This window comes from Hippoglossus stenolepis, chromosome 9, assembly GCF_022539355.2.
Source record: "Hippoglossus stenolepis isolate QCI-W04-F060 chromosome 9, HSTE1.2, whole genome shotgun sequence".
In the NCBI taxonomy this organism is placed as follows: Eukaryota; Metazoa; Chordata; class Actinopteri; order Pleuronectiformes; family Pleuronectidae; genus Hippoglossus; species Hippoglossus stenolepis.
Window position 1 is genome coordinate 12,424,528 of NC_061491.1, and position 13,703 is coordinate 12,438,230.

The 13,703-nt window shown below is 41.3% G+C and overlaps 1 protein-coding gene across 2 annotated transcripts in view; it reads left to right on the forward strand.

The window, feature by feature from the left end:
* Positions 1-13,703, forward strand: part of mctp1a (multiple C2 domains, transmembrane 1a) — a 142,303-nt gene that overhangs the window by 55,078 nt on the left and 73,522 nt on the right. For both annotated transcript variants that reach the window (XM_035165923.2, XM_035165924.2), the window contains exons 3-4: positions 11,878-12,020; positions 12,136-12,215. In XM_035165923.2, the coding sequence (XP_035021814.1) occupies positions 11,878-12,020; positions 12,136-12,215 (223 nt within the window). The remainder of the gene's footprint in view (positions 1-11,877; positions 12,021-12,135; positions 12,216-13,703) is intronic.

Below are 13,703 nucleotides of genomic sequence, written 5' to 3' on the forward strand. Positions count from 1 at the left end.
TGTGACTATTACTACTATATCTCATCTTGTTTTTTGTATTTATCTGAGGTAGCTTGAAAAAGGATTTAAAACATAATGCATCTGTATTGTATGTTTTGGGTGTATCCTATCATTAGTGCTTCGTCACGCGCTGTTTACGGTCTCTTCCTCCCTCATCCTCTTTCACCTGCTGACGGTTGTTTCTCTTCAGTTCCTCTCATGATGTGCTGCGTTTCTCTCTCGTTGCATATGTTATTGCTCTTGTTTTTATTTTAATGTTGCCAATCGAAATATCCCTGATTTTGTTGTGGAGCCACAATATATTTTTAGAGCCTCTATGAAATGAGCCTTTCAGACTTTGGTTTGTTACATCTGAGTCAAATAGATGACAACATCGATGTACTTGTCTAAGTGGCCTTAATAGACTCAAGACAACAATTTGGACCCAGACTTATTGTATATATGATATGTAATAGAATTGTTATGTAATCTGCCTATAAATAGCCCAACCGCTTCCTGGTTCCACTGATTCCTAATTCCTCCCTCTGAGACTAACTAATTTGCATGTGCTGGCACATTTTGTGATCATTATAGTGTGTGTGTGTTTTCCTTATCTTTGTGAGGACCAAGCGTAGATCCTACAGAGTTAGGACATTTTTGGAAAGTGAGGACATTTTGATCGGTCCTCACTTTTTCAAAGGGCTGTTTGAGGGTTAAGACTTGGTTTAGGGTTAGAATTAAGTTTAGGTCAGGGTTGGGGTTAGGCATTTAGTTTGGATGGTTAAGGTTACGGTAAGGGGCTAGGGAATGAGTGTCCTCACTAAGATGGAAGTACAAACGTATGTGTGTGTATTTGGAATAGTGTTAGTGTTGAGGTTTACAGTGATCACATGTCAGTGCAGCTAAAATCAGTGAGGCTTCAGTAAGCCTAATTTTCTCCACGCACAACAGTTTCTTAAAAAGTTATTAAGTGAGAGGCAGAGCTTGACACCACTGGCTTCATCTTGTCTCATTTTATTTCAAGTCCCCTTCGCCGTTTTCTCACCTCCCGTGTTTTTCTCCCACATGCTGTGCAGTTGTCTGCTTTATTTTTATCTCGGCTTATTCATTCACTACTCGGCTGTATCAAACATGAGATGGTGCTGTTATGGTATCTCACGCTTTGCCTTGTAATTACAGTGGGATGATGTTGCACATTAGTAAAGGTTCCTTTGGGGTAAATGTCAGCGGAAAACCGGAAAGTAAACCCCCTGCAGCATAAAGCGGCGAGAGCCAGAGAAGTGTGCGATTGTGGGTAATTGTAATGAGGCGGGCTCTTAACCCATCTGTCAGCGTCCCATGATGGAGCTTCTTGTTTTCGCAGCCTTACCCAATACGTGCTCTTGAGCAGATTGCATTCTGGGTAATAAGAAACCCCAGAGCTGCAACCATCCGTCAGTCCTGACACAGGACATAGACCTCGGACTTGCACACACACAGTCTACTCGCACAGTGCGTACAATCCGAGCGTACGGCTGTTAAAGGTTGGCAGCTTGAACATGACTGAGGGGTTTATGGGCAGCTTTACTACGTTTTCCCCGTCTTCTGTTCTCTTATCTCATGACAAGCCTCAGTGAGCCTCCTCCACGTCTTTCTCAATAAGAGATTTTGACAGGCAATACGTTGGCCACCTCTGAATAGACCGTCCTGCACTGTATATCAGTTATGATGGGAGTCCCACGAGGAAGCACAAATGCTTTTATCACGATTATAGTAACTTAACTGTCATCCCTCCCCACACACGGAGCGGAGCAAGAGAAGAGACAACTCGTTATGTTAAATGCAGATGTCGAACTCAAGCGTTTGATAAACGAGTGCAATTTAGCAGTCGCCAGCGATGGCCGGAGCACTAGCAACCCTCCTGCTGTTAATGGGACCAAAAGAAGAAACCGGAGATCTTTAGTCTTCAATGCTAAGGGTTTAAGAGTTCTTATCCTCGGATTAACTATTTGTAATCGCATTATTGTATCACAATGGCCCAAATAGGACCCAAAAGCACGACTTGACAGGATGACAGGTATGTGAAAAAGGCTTTACTGGTTCAAGGCAGGGTGAGTTACATAAAATGCATTCCAAGTAATCAGGCAGAGGTATCCAAAATCCATTTGGGCATACTTAGGTCAAAAAGTAGAGAAAACTTGACGTAGCACAAGGGCACACACTGAGAGGTAATGCTGGAACGCTGACTCATAGGGAACAGGCGATCTGGCACAGAGGGAGGGGAGCACGGGGTTTAAATACACACGTTTATAATGTTTATATATTTAGCCAAATAAGCTGATGGCTGAGTATTTCCACCTGAGCACTACACCTATGTCAGTCTGGGGGAAAACAAGTGATTCAGACAGCCATGGGTCTGTGAAGAAGCCAATTCTGTCAACTTGTGAGTGGGACTAAGTAGCTGGAAAGGGTGCTTGACCTGCAGGTGAGCTGTGAGGGTGGGGTGATGGGGACCAGGGGCGCGGCCATATTAGCACATTCATACATCCGATTGAGGAAATTATTTATTATTATATATATTAAAACATTTGAAAATGCAATCTTAGAGATGTAAAGGCGAGTTTTCGGAAGAGTTATAAGCCGCTTGGGTGTAATATGAATATTTTTCAAACCTTTGCCCATGCAAACTGCAGCAGAGATGATTAGCTCCTCTCTGAAGCTTAAGGTCGATCCATTTCTTGAAGGTAATGTTTTCTCTGCAGAGCCGACATGTTTTCAGGAAAGGTGCCACACCTCTGCTATTCACTGGGAGAAATCCTCTTACTAAATATGTCTGCTACTGGACAGTAAGTATTAGGGCCTTTAACTTTAAGGGGAAAAAATTCTGAGATTTGAAGAATCAAGTCATAGTTTTTGGCAATGTGTTATTTTAGGATGGGAATTATCAAAAGATCACCATGTTGCCTGTATTTAATTTAGGAATATGAAGCATCTTGCTAAGTTATACTTTAGTATTCACAAATAACGTCTACTTAATCTTTTGGCTCATCAGCACCACATTACCATAAGTATCAGGACATTGAAATAGTACTGTTTCTATTTCAAGACAGATATGCACAGACTTGGAGGAGGAATTGTTTGGTAGTTGTTCGACGGTAAAGTTATCGTTCGTAACATTATAAATCATATTTAAAGGGGTTTCATTGTTTGTAAAGAAACAGTGAGATTGATGATCAAGATTTTGGATCCAGACATAGTGGAACTCCAACTAGCAAAGGTTCTACTTGCTGCAATATTACGGCTCTATTATTATTTCATAATGTTAGCACCTTATTTTTGTAATCTTACAACATTGTTTTATAATTTTTCATTATGGCCCAAATAGTTTTCTGACAAGTCATTTATCATAGTGTAATCTCACTGTTCAGCTCATTGTGAATGCAGGCGTAATCAAACAATGGTATCAGATGTATAAGCAGACTGAACACAGGTAGTAAAGCAGGGAGCAGTGTGTTGTAGTGCAGTCGCAGAATGTGAAGATCCTGGTTTGTGATACACAGTACTGGTGACTGACAGTGTTGCTAAGACACTGTGAAAGATGTGTCACTTCTGCTCTAATATATGGAGCCATTTCCAACCAATGCACGAACAACATCTTGTGTTGCTGTACATTTATGGGTTGCAGTATATAAACTGTGTGGTGTCTGATATTATGTACACAAACTGTATATTCTGTTATTTTCTATGGCGTTTCCCCACATAAAATCCACTGCAATTTATTGTGTTTGAAAACTAAACAACTGGGTTATTTAGCAGAAAGTTCATATTGACATTATGCATTATTGATGGTTTCATTATTGACGGGCTATCAGCAGGTGGGTCTGTCATCCATATTCATTTCATGTGGATACCCAAAATGTTAGCAGCAGGTGTCGGAGCTAAAAGCTTTACTTTAGTTCAAGTCATATTTTTCCAAATTTCACCATCAAAATGCACAGTTTTGTGTGTAATGTCCAGTTGGATTCAGTGTGTCGAGCTGGTTCTGCTGTTCTCTCTTCAGAACATTGCCATACCATGAGATGTGTTGTTTTTTTACTGGAGTAATGTTAACGGAACGTGCACGCTGCTTAGGGCAGGATTTACAACAGTACTCTATTGTAATATCCAAAGCAGTGAGATAATAAGTCTGATACTTTATTTTTAGAACTGTCCTCTGTAGACACGTAATTACCTCCTGATATATTATCAGTGAATAATTCAGGACCATTTGTCTGCCCTGTACAGACACAGAGAGCCGTATTGATCATGAATGAGTAACAACTATCTACAGATTTATGGTGAAAATGAGAGAAGCGGGCTACTTTACAAATTGCTGTGAAGCCATGTGAAGGGAAATAGCTTTTTATTTTATAAATTTGCTGCTAATCACAACCTCCTCTCACCCTCCGTCATCCTTACCCTGCAGCAGCAACAAGCACCTTTCATTATCTTGTTAAAAAGACTTGACCATGACAGTGCGTCAAGTGGTGTTGTGTGACTGTGTTTTTAACAAGTCTGAACTTGACCTTAGCCTCATATTATTCCAATTGACTGCAGAAGTCTCCTCTGCACAGAATACACATCCAACAACAGTCTGCCCTGCTTCTACTGTCTCAGATGGATAGAAGTAATCTGTGGTTTTGGAAGATTTTGTTTTTCAGAGGTCAGGGTCATATGTTTGACTTAACTCTCGTGAGTTCTGTCTGTTTTAATTAATCTCTATAAACAGGTTCTGCATACAGTGAAAATGCAGAGTCTGTAGGCGAGGGACAAGATTTTGGGACAGGAAACCTTCTGGTGTCCGCTTCCAGTTTGACCAATCCGGTTTGAGCAGGCTTTGGTTGCCCACAGGGAAACGGTGTTCATATGCAGATAGCTGTTGATAGAGATTAGTCAAAATGTCATCAAGACCTAAAACAGCTTTTGTTTTGCAAGTAGGAACGTTCGATGTGGACACTTCAGTAAACTGCACAGTGAACAGAAGTATTTTATCCACTGTTTACACCAGAGGCCCCAAAATATTGGCTGCTGCCCCTCACGACAATTTACTAGACAACAGTCGGGCCTCAAATGTGTCACTAAACATATAAATGTCATTGGACCTCTATTTGTCTGCACTAGTGTCTGCCTACAGCAGTATAGTGGTAATACAAAGTGAGAGAGCACTGTATATTTCTCAGTGGAATGACCACTTGTGTGTCTCTGTGTGTGTGTGTGTGTGTGTGTGTGTGTGTGTGTGTGTGTGTGTGTGTGTGTGTGTGTGTGTGTGTGTGTGTGTGTGTGTGTGTGTGTGTGTGTGTGTGTGTGTGTGTGTGTGTGTGTTTTTGTGTCTGTGTGCATTTGCCCTCCTTTATGTACAAAATGAATACATCCTCATCAGTGCTCAGAGGTTTGTTTGGAGCCCAAGGATCATCCCAGCGATGCACTGGCGTTTAAATGAATTCATTATGAAATCATTAGTCTTTGATTAATGTCAGCTCACCCCATAATGACTGTTACATCACGGCTTCAACTCACGTCTTCCTCAAGCTTTAATGGAATTGTAGTTAACTCGCCTGTGGGCTATTTGTAAAATCCTCTATAGGTTTTTAAGTGCAGAAGTTCTTGAACACTGACTGTTTGGCCTTAAAAAAAAAGGACATTTTAATATCTCACAAAAAACAAACAAAACAAAAAACTGTTAAGACTAGAATAGCACTCAGCGAGCGCATACTTCTGCCAAGGCCCAACAGTCCCCTTATGAATACTAAAATCCACTCAGTCCTGATTTTTATTGGATCTGCAAAAAATGCACACTAAATATTATTCATTAATATCACTCCCCTAAACATGTAGTGAAATCAAGGAAAATGTTGCACTGTCTAACTCACAACGTTAAAGAAAGTGAATCAGATTTTCTGGATCTGCTAAAAATGTATTGGATTCTTTCCTGACCCTCTTCGCATCCTTCCACCAAGAAGAGAATCCCACATACATACTACACCACTATATATTTGTAATATATTCTCTGTAATTTGTCAGGTGCTGGTAATTTAATAACGCCAAATAATATGTCATATAGTTATTACTGTCACTGTACATCTGTACATTCATATTACCTGCTCCGTCCGTTACATTTGTCCTGCATCCAGAAAGCAACACAACAGAACAGCGTGGGTTTTCAATACTAGATGCTCCATCATTTTTGCAATGACGCTGATTTCGCAGATCTCATTTTCATTTTACCCCCAAGGCAAATTGTGCCTCTTGATGCGTGAGCAGGCTGCCGGATGATACAGTGAGAATATGTCGATGCCATAACTTCCTCTAAGTACCTGTGGCAGAAAAGAAATGAACTGTAAGTTAGCGTGTTGAGGCATAATAATGCAATTTGAGTCAGAGAGCTGGAGGAGAGTGGAAGAAAACAAAAGGGAAATTGGTGAGATGAGGAAAGAAAGGAAGTTGTTGCATGAAGGCGAAACGGATGGAGGAGAAAGTAATAAGAGCAGCAGAAGAACTTGAGTCTTCAAACCAAATTTGGCAGATTGGATTTAGTCCAGGGCAAAGAAACAAAAGCTACTACTGAAAGAAAAAGACTGTCGGAACATAAATCAATACGTAGAGTAGGGGTGACTTTTACTCATCTCCAATGAGTAAATGGTGAGTATGGACACACTGCCTCCCAGTGGTAATGGGATGATTTCAAACAGAGGAGTCCGCACATTAGCACATGCTTCAACAAAATAGGATTATGCTTAGTGATTAAGCTGGTGTGGAGAAACTGGATATGTATCAACATTTGCTACTATATTATGTCAAACTCTGTCTCTATCACTAATTCCAGAAATTAGATGTCTGTGGTTTGTACAGAGAACCGCTCGTTTTATTGGCTTCACACTTGGCATGTGTATTGATAAGGGTCCACAGAAGTCAATAACATTTGAATTAAAAGGCGACCAACGATTTGTAGCCGAGGGTCAAGCTTCACTGAACTTTGAACAAGCAGGCGAACAGCTCCTTGTGCAGCAGTGGTGGTGCAGCCTCAGGGTTCTGTCCCCCAGCCGCTCCAACAGACATGTTTAGAATCAGTACTGCACTTGTATATATTAATAGGCTTTGATTCTCTAATCCTGGACCTTCTACTGTTTGCTTTTCTCCTTTACCTGCACTAATGTAGTTTGAATCTTTTGTTCATCATTTCAAATCATTGTGCACAATCACAGGAGGTCCCTCAGCAGCACACATTACACATGTGTAATAAAATGCATGTATGTTCAGACATGTATACCTTACATGTGAAAATGCATACTGTCACTACCCACATGCACAAGACGCTGACATCATGAGAAGGAACTGTACCTTTACATTAAGTGAAATAAGAATTAGTTCTAGAATAAAAGAAAGAGTTGGTGGTGGTTTTATCTTGATGGCATGCTGACTGTGAGAATGATGCGTTGACCGCAGAGTGAATTATTTTTTAATTACAGTCATAGATTCACCCTCTAAACTCACTGGAGGGGGAATGACCCCAGATTGGATTTGCATTTTAGTGAAACAAAGCACAGGAGGCCACTTTTGTAATATTTGACCATACTCATTTGAACTATGATTGAAGAGTTTGACCTACGGTGGGCAAATTGTGTTTCTTCACCTATCACAATTTAAAAGGTTTGCTGAAATGCTAACACTGTATTTTGTCAGTGTTTGCCCTTGTATTGAATGACCATCTAAAAGGGGATAGTAGGATTTATGAGCAGTGACTTGTGTTTACTTTTGGTCTAAGGCTTGTGCTTATAAGCTTACTGTGGCTCTCTCAGGTGTCTGGCAGGGCTGCCTGGTTTACTGGCAGACAGACACAATGAGCAGTGTTTTTATGGCCGCTGCCCATTAGGTGTCCAGAGGAGATAAATGTGTGGTGGATTATGTTTTCAGCTGCCTGTCAGGAAGACAGAGAGCAGCTATCAAAAGTGTATCAGGGGCTTTTAGCTCAGCCTGTGTGCCACGCCTGAGGCTAATTCACCTGCTGTGTGCCACTGGCTCCTCCAATAACCCTTTATTTTCTGCTCTCAGCTACTGTTACGCTATTCAGGGGTCTGATTCCATATTGAAAATTAATAGATTGACACCTTTCTATGAACCACTCAGTGTCTCATTGTGTTTTTGGTAACTTCTCCTCATTTACTTGTTCACCCTTGGACACTGGGGGTCATATTTATGTCTTTTATATAAAACTTCAAGGAAATCCTGCCACAGAAAAGCCACTGTTACAGGGTTAACTGCAATGGTATCCTGTACCCTGTAACTATTTGTGACTTTATTAGGTTGCTGGTTCAATCCCCAGTTCCTCCAGTCTGCATTCTGAAGTGGGCTGTATGTGGGCGCTATGTAAATCCAGTCCAATTCCTTAAAAGTCACCTTGGGTGTCTGATGTTTGGCCATTTAAAACATGTTTGGTTAAAAGGCTACATGATGATTGTTTGTATTATATTGTAGTGGAAACATGGCTGTTTTCTGGCCTGGCTGGTTTGGGGTGTTCTGACCTACAAGCTGTTAAACCTCTGAAAGCTGAGCACTGAATTCCCTCAAGGTGAACACAGAAACTCTGTGATTTTATAACATTACAGGCATTAACTTTTTGTGAATGGGTTTTACTCCGCACGTATCTGCATTAATCAATAGTGGAAAGAGAAAATCACTTTTAACTTTCAGTGGCTGCAGCTGCACCTACTTACCTCTGCCAGTTCATCAGTGGGTGACACCCAGTCTCCCCCTGACCTCGCTCTGCCAGTTCATCAGTGGGTGACACCCAGTCTCCCCCTGACCTCGCTCTGCCAGTTCATCAGTGGGTGACACCCAGTCTCCCCCTGACCTCGCTCTTCCATTTCACAGCGTTCTGCCCACAAGGTGGATAAACATCTAGGGTCTGCTAATCCATCAAACCCACTGTGGCCTCAACTGGTTGTAGGCACTCAGGTCAACCATTATTTATTCTTTTAAGCTTATTGATCTCTCCACCCACCAGCCCTCACATGGGACATGCAGTCACTTTCTCTCTTTTATGGACTTCGCCCAACTGATGGAGGACTTAAATATAATTGATAGAAATGTCAAACATGGCTGTTGATTTCCAAGAAAGCCCCTCAGTCAACTCCTCTGTGCTTTCCCCACGCTCACTCATATTCAGCCGCTCACCCACTAACAGCAGCGACCTTTTTCCATTTCATACTTTCTAGCCCGTTTGTGTTTATGGCACCATAAAGCTGGCACTGTGGGATGCACCAGCGAGTCTGAGCCAGTGATGTGTGTCTGGGGAATATCGACCCGGTGGAATAGAGAGAGAGAGAGAAAGAGAGATGGATAAACAGAGTTGCTGCAGTTTCAGGGATCGGTGGCTTTTTGCCTCCAGGATGCAGCGAGGGGCGATTTGTCTCCTTGTTCCTGAAGTATCATCTCGTGTTCTTGGCATCGTGTTTTTATGTTTGAATTTGCAGAATCCTGTCTTGCCTTATGTCTTTGCTGTCTCTTATTCTACAGTAATACCATCACTAGACACTAGTTCTACACCAGTTGAGTCCTTTCTCCTCCTTTTTTTTTCTCGCTCTGTCATCCGGTCCCTTTGCTGCAGCTGTCCTGCAGTGATATGTCAAGGGTGACAGTGTGTACAGCGAGGTGTGTGTGTGTGTGTGTGTGTCTCTCGTTGCTCTGCTGGTGTGTCTGTGTGTGTGTGTGTGGGGGAATACCCTGAGGTTGTTTAAATGAAGACATTTACCCAGCAGACCAGTGTTAGTGCATAATTTGCTGCGCTCACATTAAAGCTGGGAATCACGTCATCAATTTTTACTCGGACCCAAACAGATTTGATATATTTCTGTTTAATTTTGTGGATACTTTGCAGTTCCCATTTCTTCTAATAATGAAACAAGCCTCATCCTGCCTCTAATAAGCATCAGTGAAGTCGTTATGAGAGAGTCTGCTATTTAATGTTCTTCTCTAGCTAATGACAGAGCAACACTATCTTGAACGGATGAGACATGAGCAAACACAGAGCTCAGCCTTTCATCATGGAGCGCCCTCGCTGTCCGTCTTGTGTTGGGAGTGTTGACGTGTGTAGCTGTGTCGACAATAAATTCCCCCTTTGCTGCTATTTAGGAAAACAGGGCAGATTAACATATTAATGGTGTTTGTAAAATACCAAATACAATAAATGATACTGTTTCATGTATTTTGTATTCACTCAAATGTCTGGTTTATTATGTAGATACACCCCCCACGACCCTTAAAGGATAAGTGGTACAGATAATGGATAGGTGGATTTAGTTTCTGGCAGAAAAGGACAAATCACTGTGACATTTAAACTGTGTGTGAGAGAGTGAGAAATATTTGATAACAGAATTGCCTTCCCTATCTGTGATTTGCTTTGTAATCACTTTGGTCACAGAGGATGATAGTATGACTCTGATTTTTAGACAAGAACAGCACAAACAAACAGATCAGTCTAGAGGACGTGGGACAGACGGGGGACATTATTGTGTGTTACCGTGCAGCGTTTTAGTTGTGTCAGATCTGGCAGTTTAGCAGGTAATCTTCACCGGTTGTCAGACTTTTTTCCACATGTTACATGTGACCATTGTTTAAATGTATAAGCCTGTCGCATGTCACTGTCCCAGTGTCAGTGCTGGAGACATGAGCTGAGACCAGTGATGCACAAATCTATGGCAATGATATTAGGATCTGATATTTCTGTCTTTCATTCTTATATCCGAGAATGAATCATTAATGTTGACGCACAATGAGAAATGTGGAACCGTTTTAAGATTTAAAGTTTTGAATCATTCAGGTGTTTTATTGCCTTTGAACTGGAGTCAGAGTTTAATAGAAGTTGTGGACTTGAACATCCAGCCATGTACAGCAAATGTGAAAATCACATTTACAACTTGTTTGGAAGTTGCTTTTATTGTAAATAGCATTATATACACCATGTAACATTTTTATTAACATAATATTTTATAGATTTTTATCATCTGCATTTACTTTGTGTTTGTGTACTTCCTTGTACTGTAGAAATATTCAACGCTTTTATTCGATGCCTTTTTTGCCAGTGCACTGTGTACAACGAAATGAAGTGTGCCAGTGGTACAAATATTAACATGACTCCCAGATAAGTAAACACATTAAAGTCTGATAAATAAATTTCAAAACAGAACAGTATAAAAGGGTATTAAAGCAGATTAATACATGTCCCCAGTTATATCGCCCCAAATATGCTAAAAGATTTACTAAGACAAGAAATATTTGTAAGCATTGACACCCAATGTATGTTTATTTATACATATACAATGTATACATAAATGCTGTATTAATTTATTCTGCCAACATGTGTGGCTACAAAAATGAAATGTGAATCAATAGCGCCACCTATTGGTCAAATAGAGGCAGTGCATGAAACATGACAGATTCAACATTAAATATTGGTGACCATATGACCTACAACAGAACACGAGTCACATGACAAACCTTGTTACACTAATAGAGGTTATAACAAAACAACGGCATGGTGTAAAAAATACGTACAAATTGTGGATTTGTGTTCTACATCTCAAGACATAGAATATGTATTATTTTTTCAAACTAGGTTTTTTTGGGGCAGCTTTTCCTCACTCTTGTTGAGGGTTAAGAACAGAGGATGTCACACCTTGTTAAGCCCTATGGGACAAATTGTGATTTGTGAATATGGGCTATACAAATAATTTTGATTGATTGATTAATGTGACTAGTAACACCAGTATTTTACCTGCTGTTTCATACCAAAATGGCTGCTGTGAAAAGAGTCTATTATTGTGTTGAAGTCCTCTTAATCGTATTATTTACAAGTATCTCTGTGTTGACTCTCGTTCCCTGTAGGGACCAGTGACCCGTATGTGAAGTTCAAGATTGCAGGGAAGGAGGTGTTCAGGAGTAAAACCATCCACAAGAACCTGAACCCGGTGTGGGACGAGCGAGTGACCCTGCATGTGGAAACCCTGAAGGACCCGCTCTATGTCAAGGTAAGTGTTGAGCTTCATCCTGCTGTTATATTGACTACCACATGCAACAAGTCACATTTTGTAGAACTGTGTTGAGGGGCCTCTGATTACTGTTGTGTTTATTGTCTCCTTGTAGGTTTTTGACTATGACTTTGGATTCCAGGATGATTTCATGGGCTCAGCGTATCTCCACCTGGAGTCACTGGAACATCAGAGGTCTCTTTCTCTACTTTAACTTCTTTTTTTATTGCTGCTGCTTTACTTTACACGGACATATTACACATCCTCATTTCCCTGCAGTTTAACTTCTCCTGTACTCTCCACTGATTGTATTGAACACACTGGTAACTACATTCCCTCAGTAATAAGCATGTTCAGAGATGCTCATGTTTCAATAGACAACAAATATTGAGGTTAATGGTTGGAAGGAAATTCAGTCTTGACCCGTCTCTAAGGATCCCACCTTGCTTTGCTCGATTCATTTTGACCAAATATAGTCTGTTGCCTCCCTCTAGTGGCAGTCTTTGGTAGCTCACCTCAAACCCCATCAAATATAACAGGACTATACTGAGGTTTGGTTGTGCAAAGAAAAAAGAAAGATGAACTTAATTACACTGGCTGATCACACCTCTAGTCAGGTGAAAGTTGGGTTATAAGCAGTAGTCTGTTCTCACCACATACATTTTGAGTTGTCATGACAGGAAAAACACTGATGATATGAATAATGGCTCTAATCTACTCAAGTGAGCCATGAGTTTGACACAGAGAGTCAACATGCACAACAGACCCTGTGCACTGCAGACATTTTGGATTTTCATAGCAGGAAAACCACAAGTGTAAGTGATATCATTAGAAAACAAGTGTATTCTAGTTGAATGAGACAGTTCCAGGGCTCTGGTATTTTGGATGCTGGCTCGATCCTTTGCTCACATGTGCTACCTCTATGAAAATTGAAGTGTCTCTCATTATAAAAGTTGACGGCATTACTTAAACTGACTTGTTGTTATTTAACCTGTACTCTCTTTTTAGTGTCACATATCAAAATGTGATAAGTGATGACTTAAAGGTTCAGTACGTAAGATTTAGGTGAAAGGGATCTATTGGCAGAAATTGAAAGCAAATGAAAGTGACAACAGGTGCAATGGAAACACACAAGCAAGACACCCCCCACAAAGGAAATGGTTTTGCATGTGGTGTTCTCTCCTTATCTTTCATGACTGGTTCTTCTCTAGTTTGGTGTTCTGCTAGTGTCCTCGTCACTACTGGTAGCATGAGGCCCAATCAGGTTGCCCAGGTAGTCCAGCTCCTCCAGAAAGGCACATCCATACGTGCGGTCGCAAGAAGGTTTGCTGTGTCTCCCAGCACAGTCTCAAGAGCACGGAGGAGATACCAGGAGACCGGCAGTTACACAAGGAGAGCTGGACAGAGCTGTAGGGCATCAACCCAGCAGCAGGACCAGTATGTTCTCCTCTGTGCGAGGAGGGACAGGAGCAGCACTGCCAGAAACCCAACAAACTGTCAGAAACAGACTCCATGAGGGTCCGGCGACCTCTAGTGGGACCTGTGCTCACAGCCCAGCACCGTGCTGCTTGATTGGTATTTGCCAGAGAACACCAGAATTGGCAGGTTCGCTACTGGCGCCTTGTTCTCTTCACAGATGAGAGCAGGTTCACACTGAGCACATGTGACAGGTGTGAAAGAGTC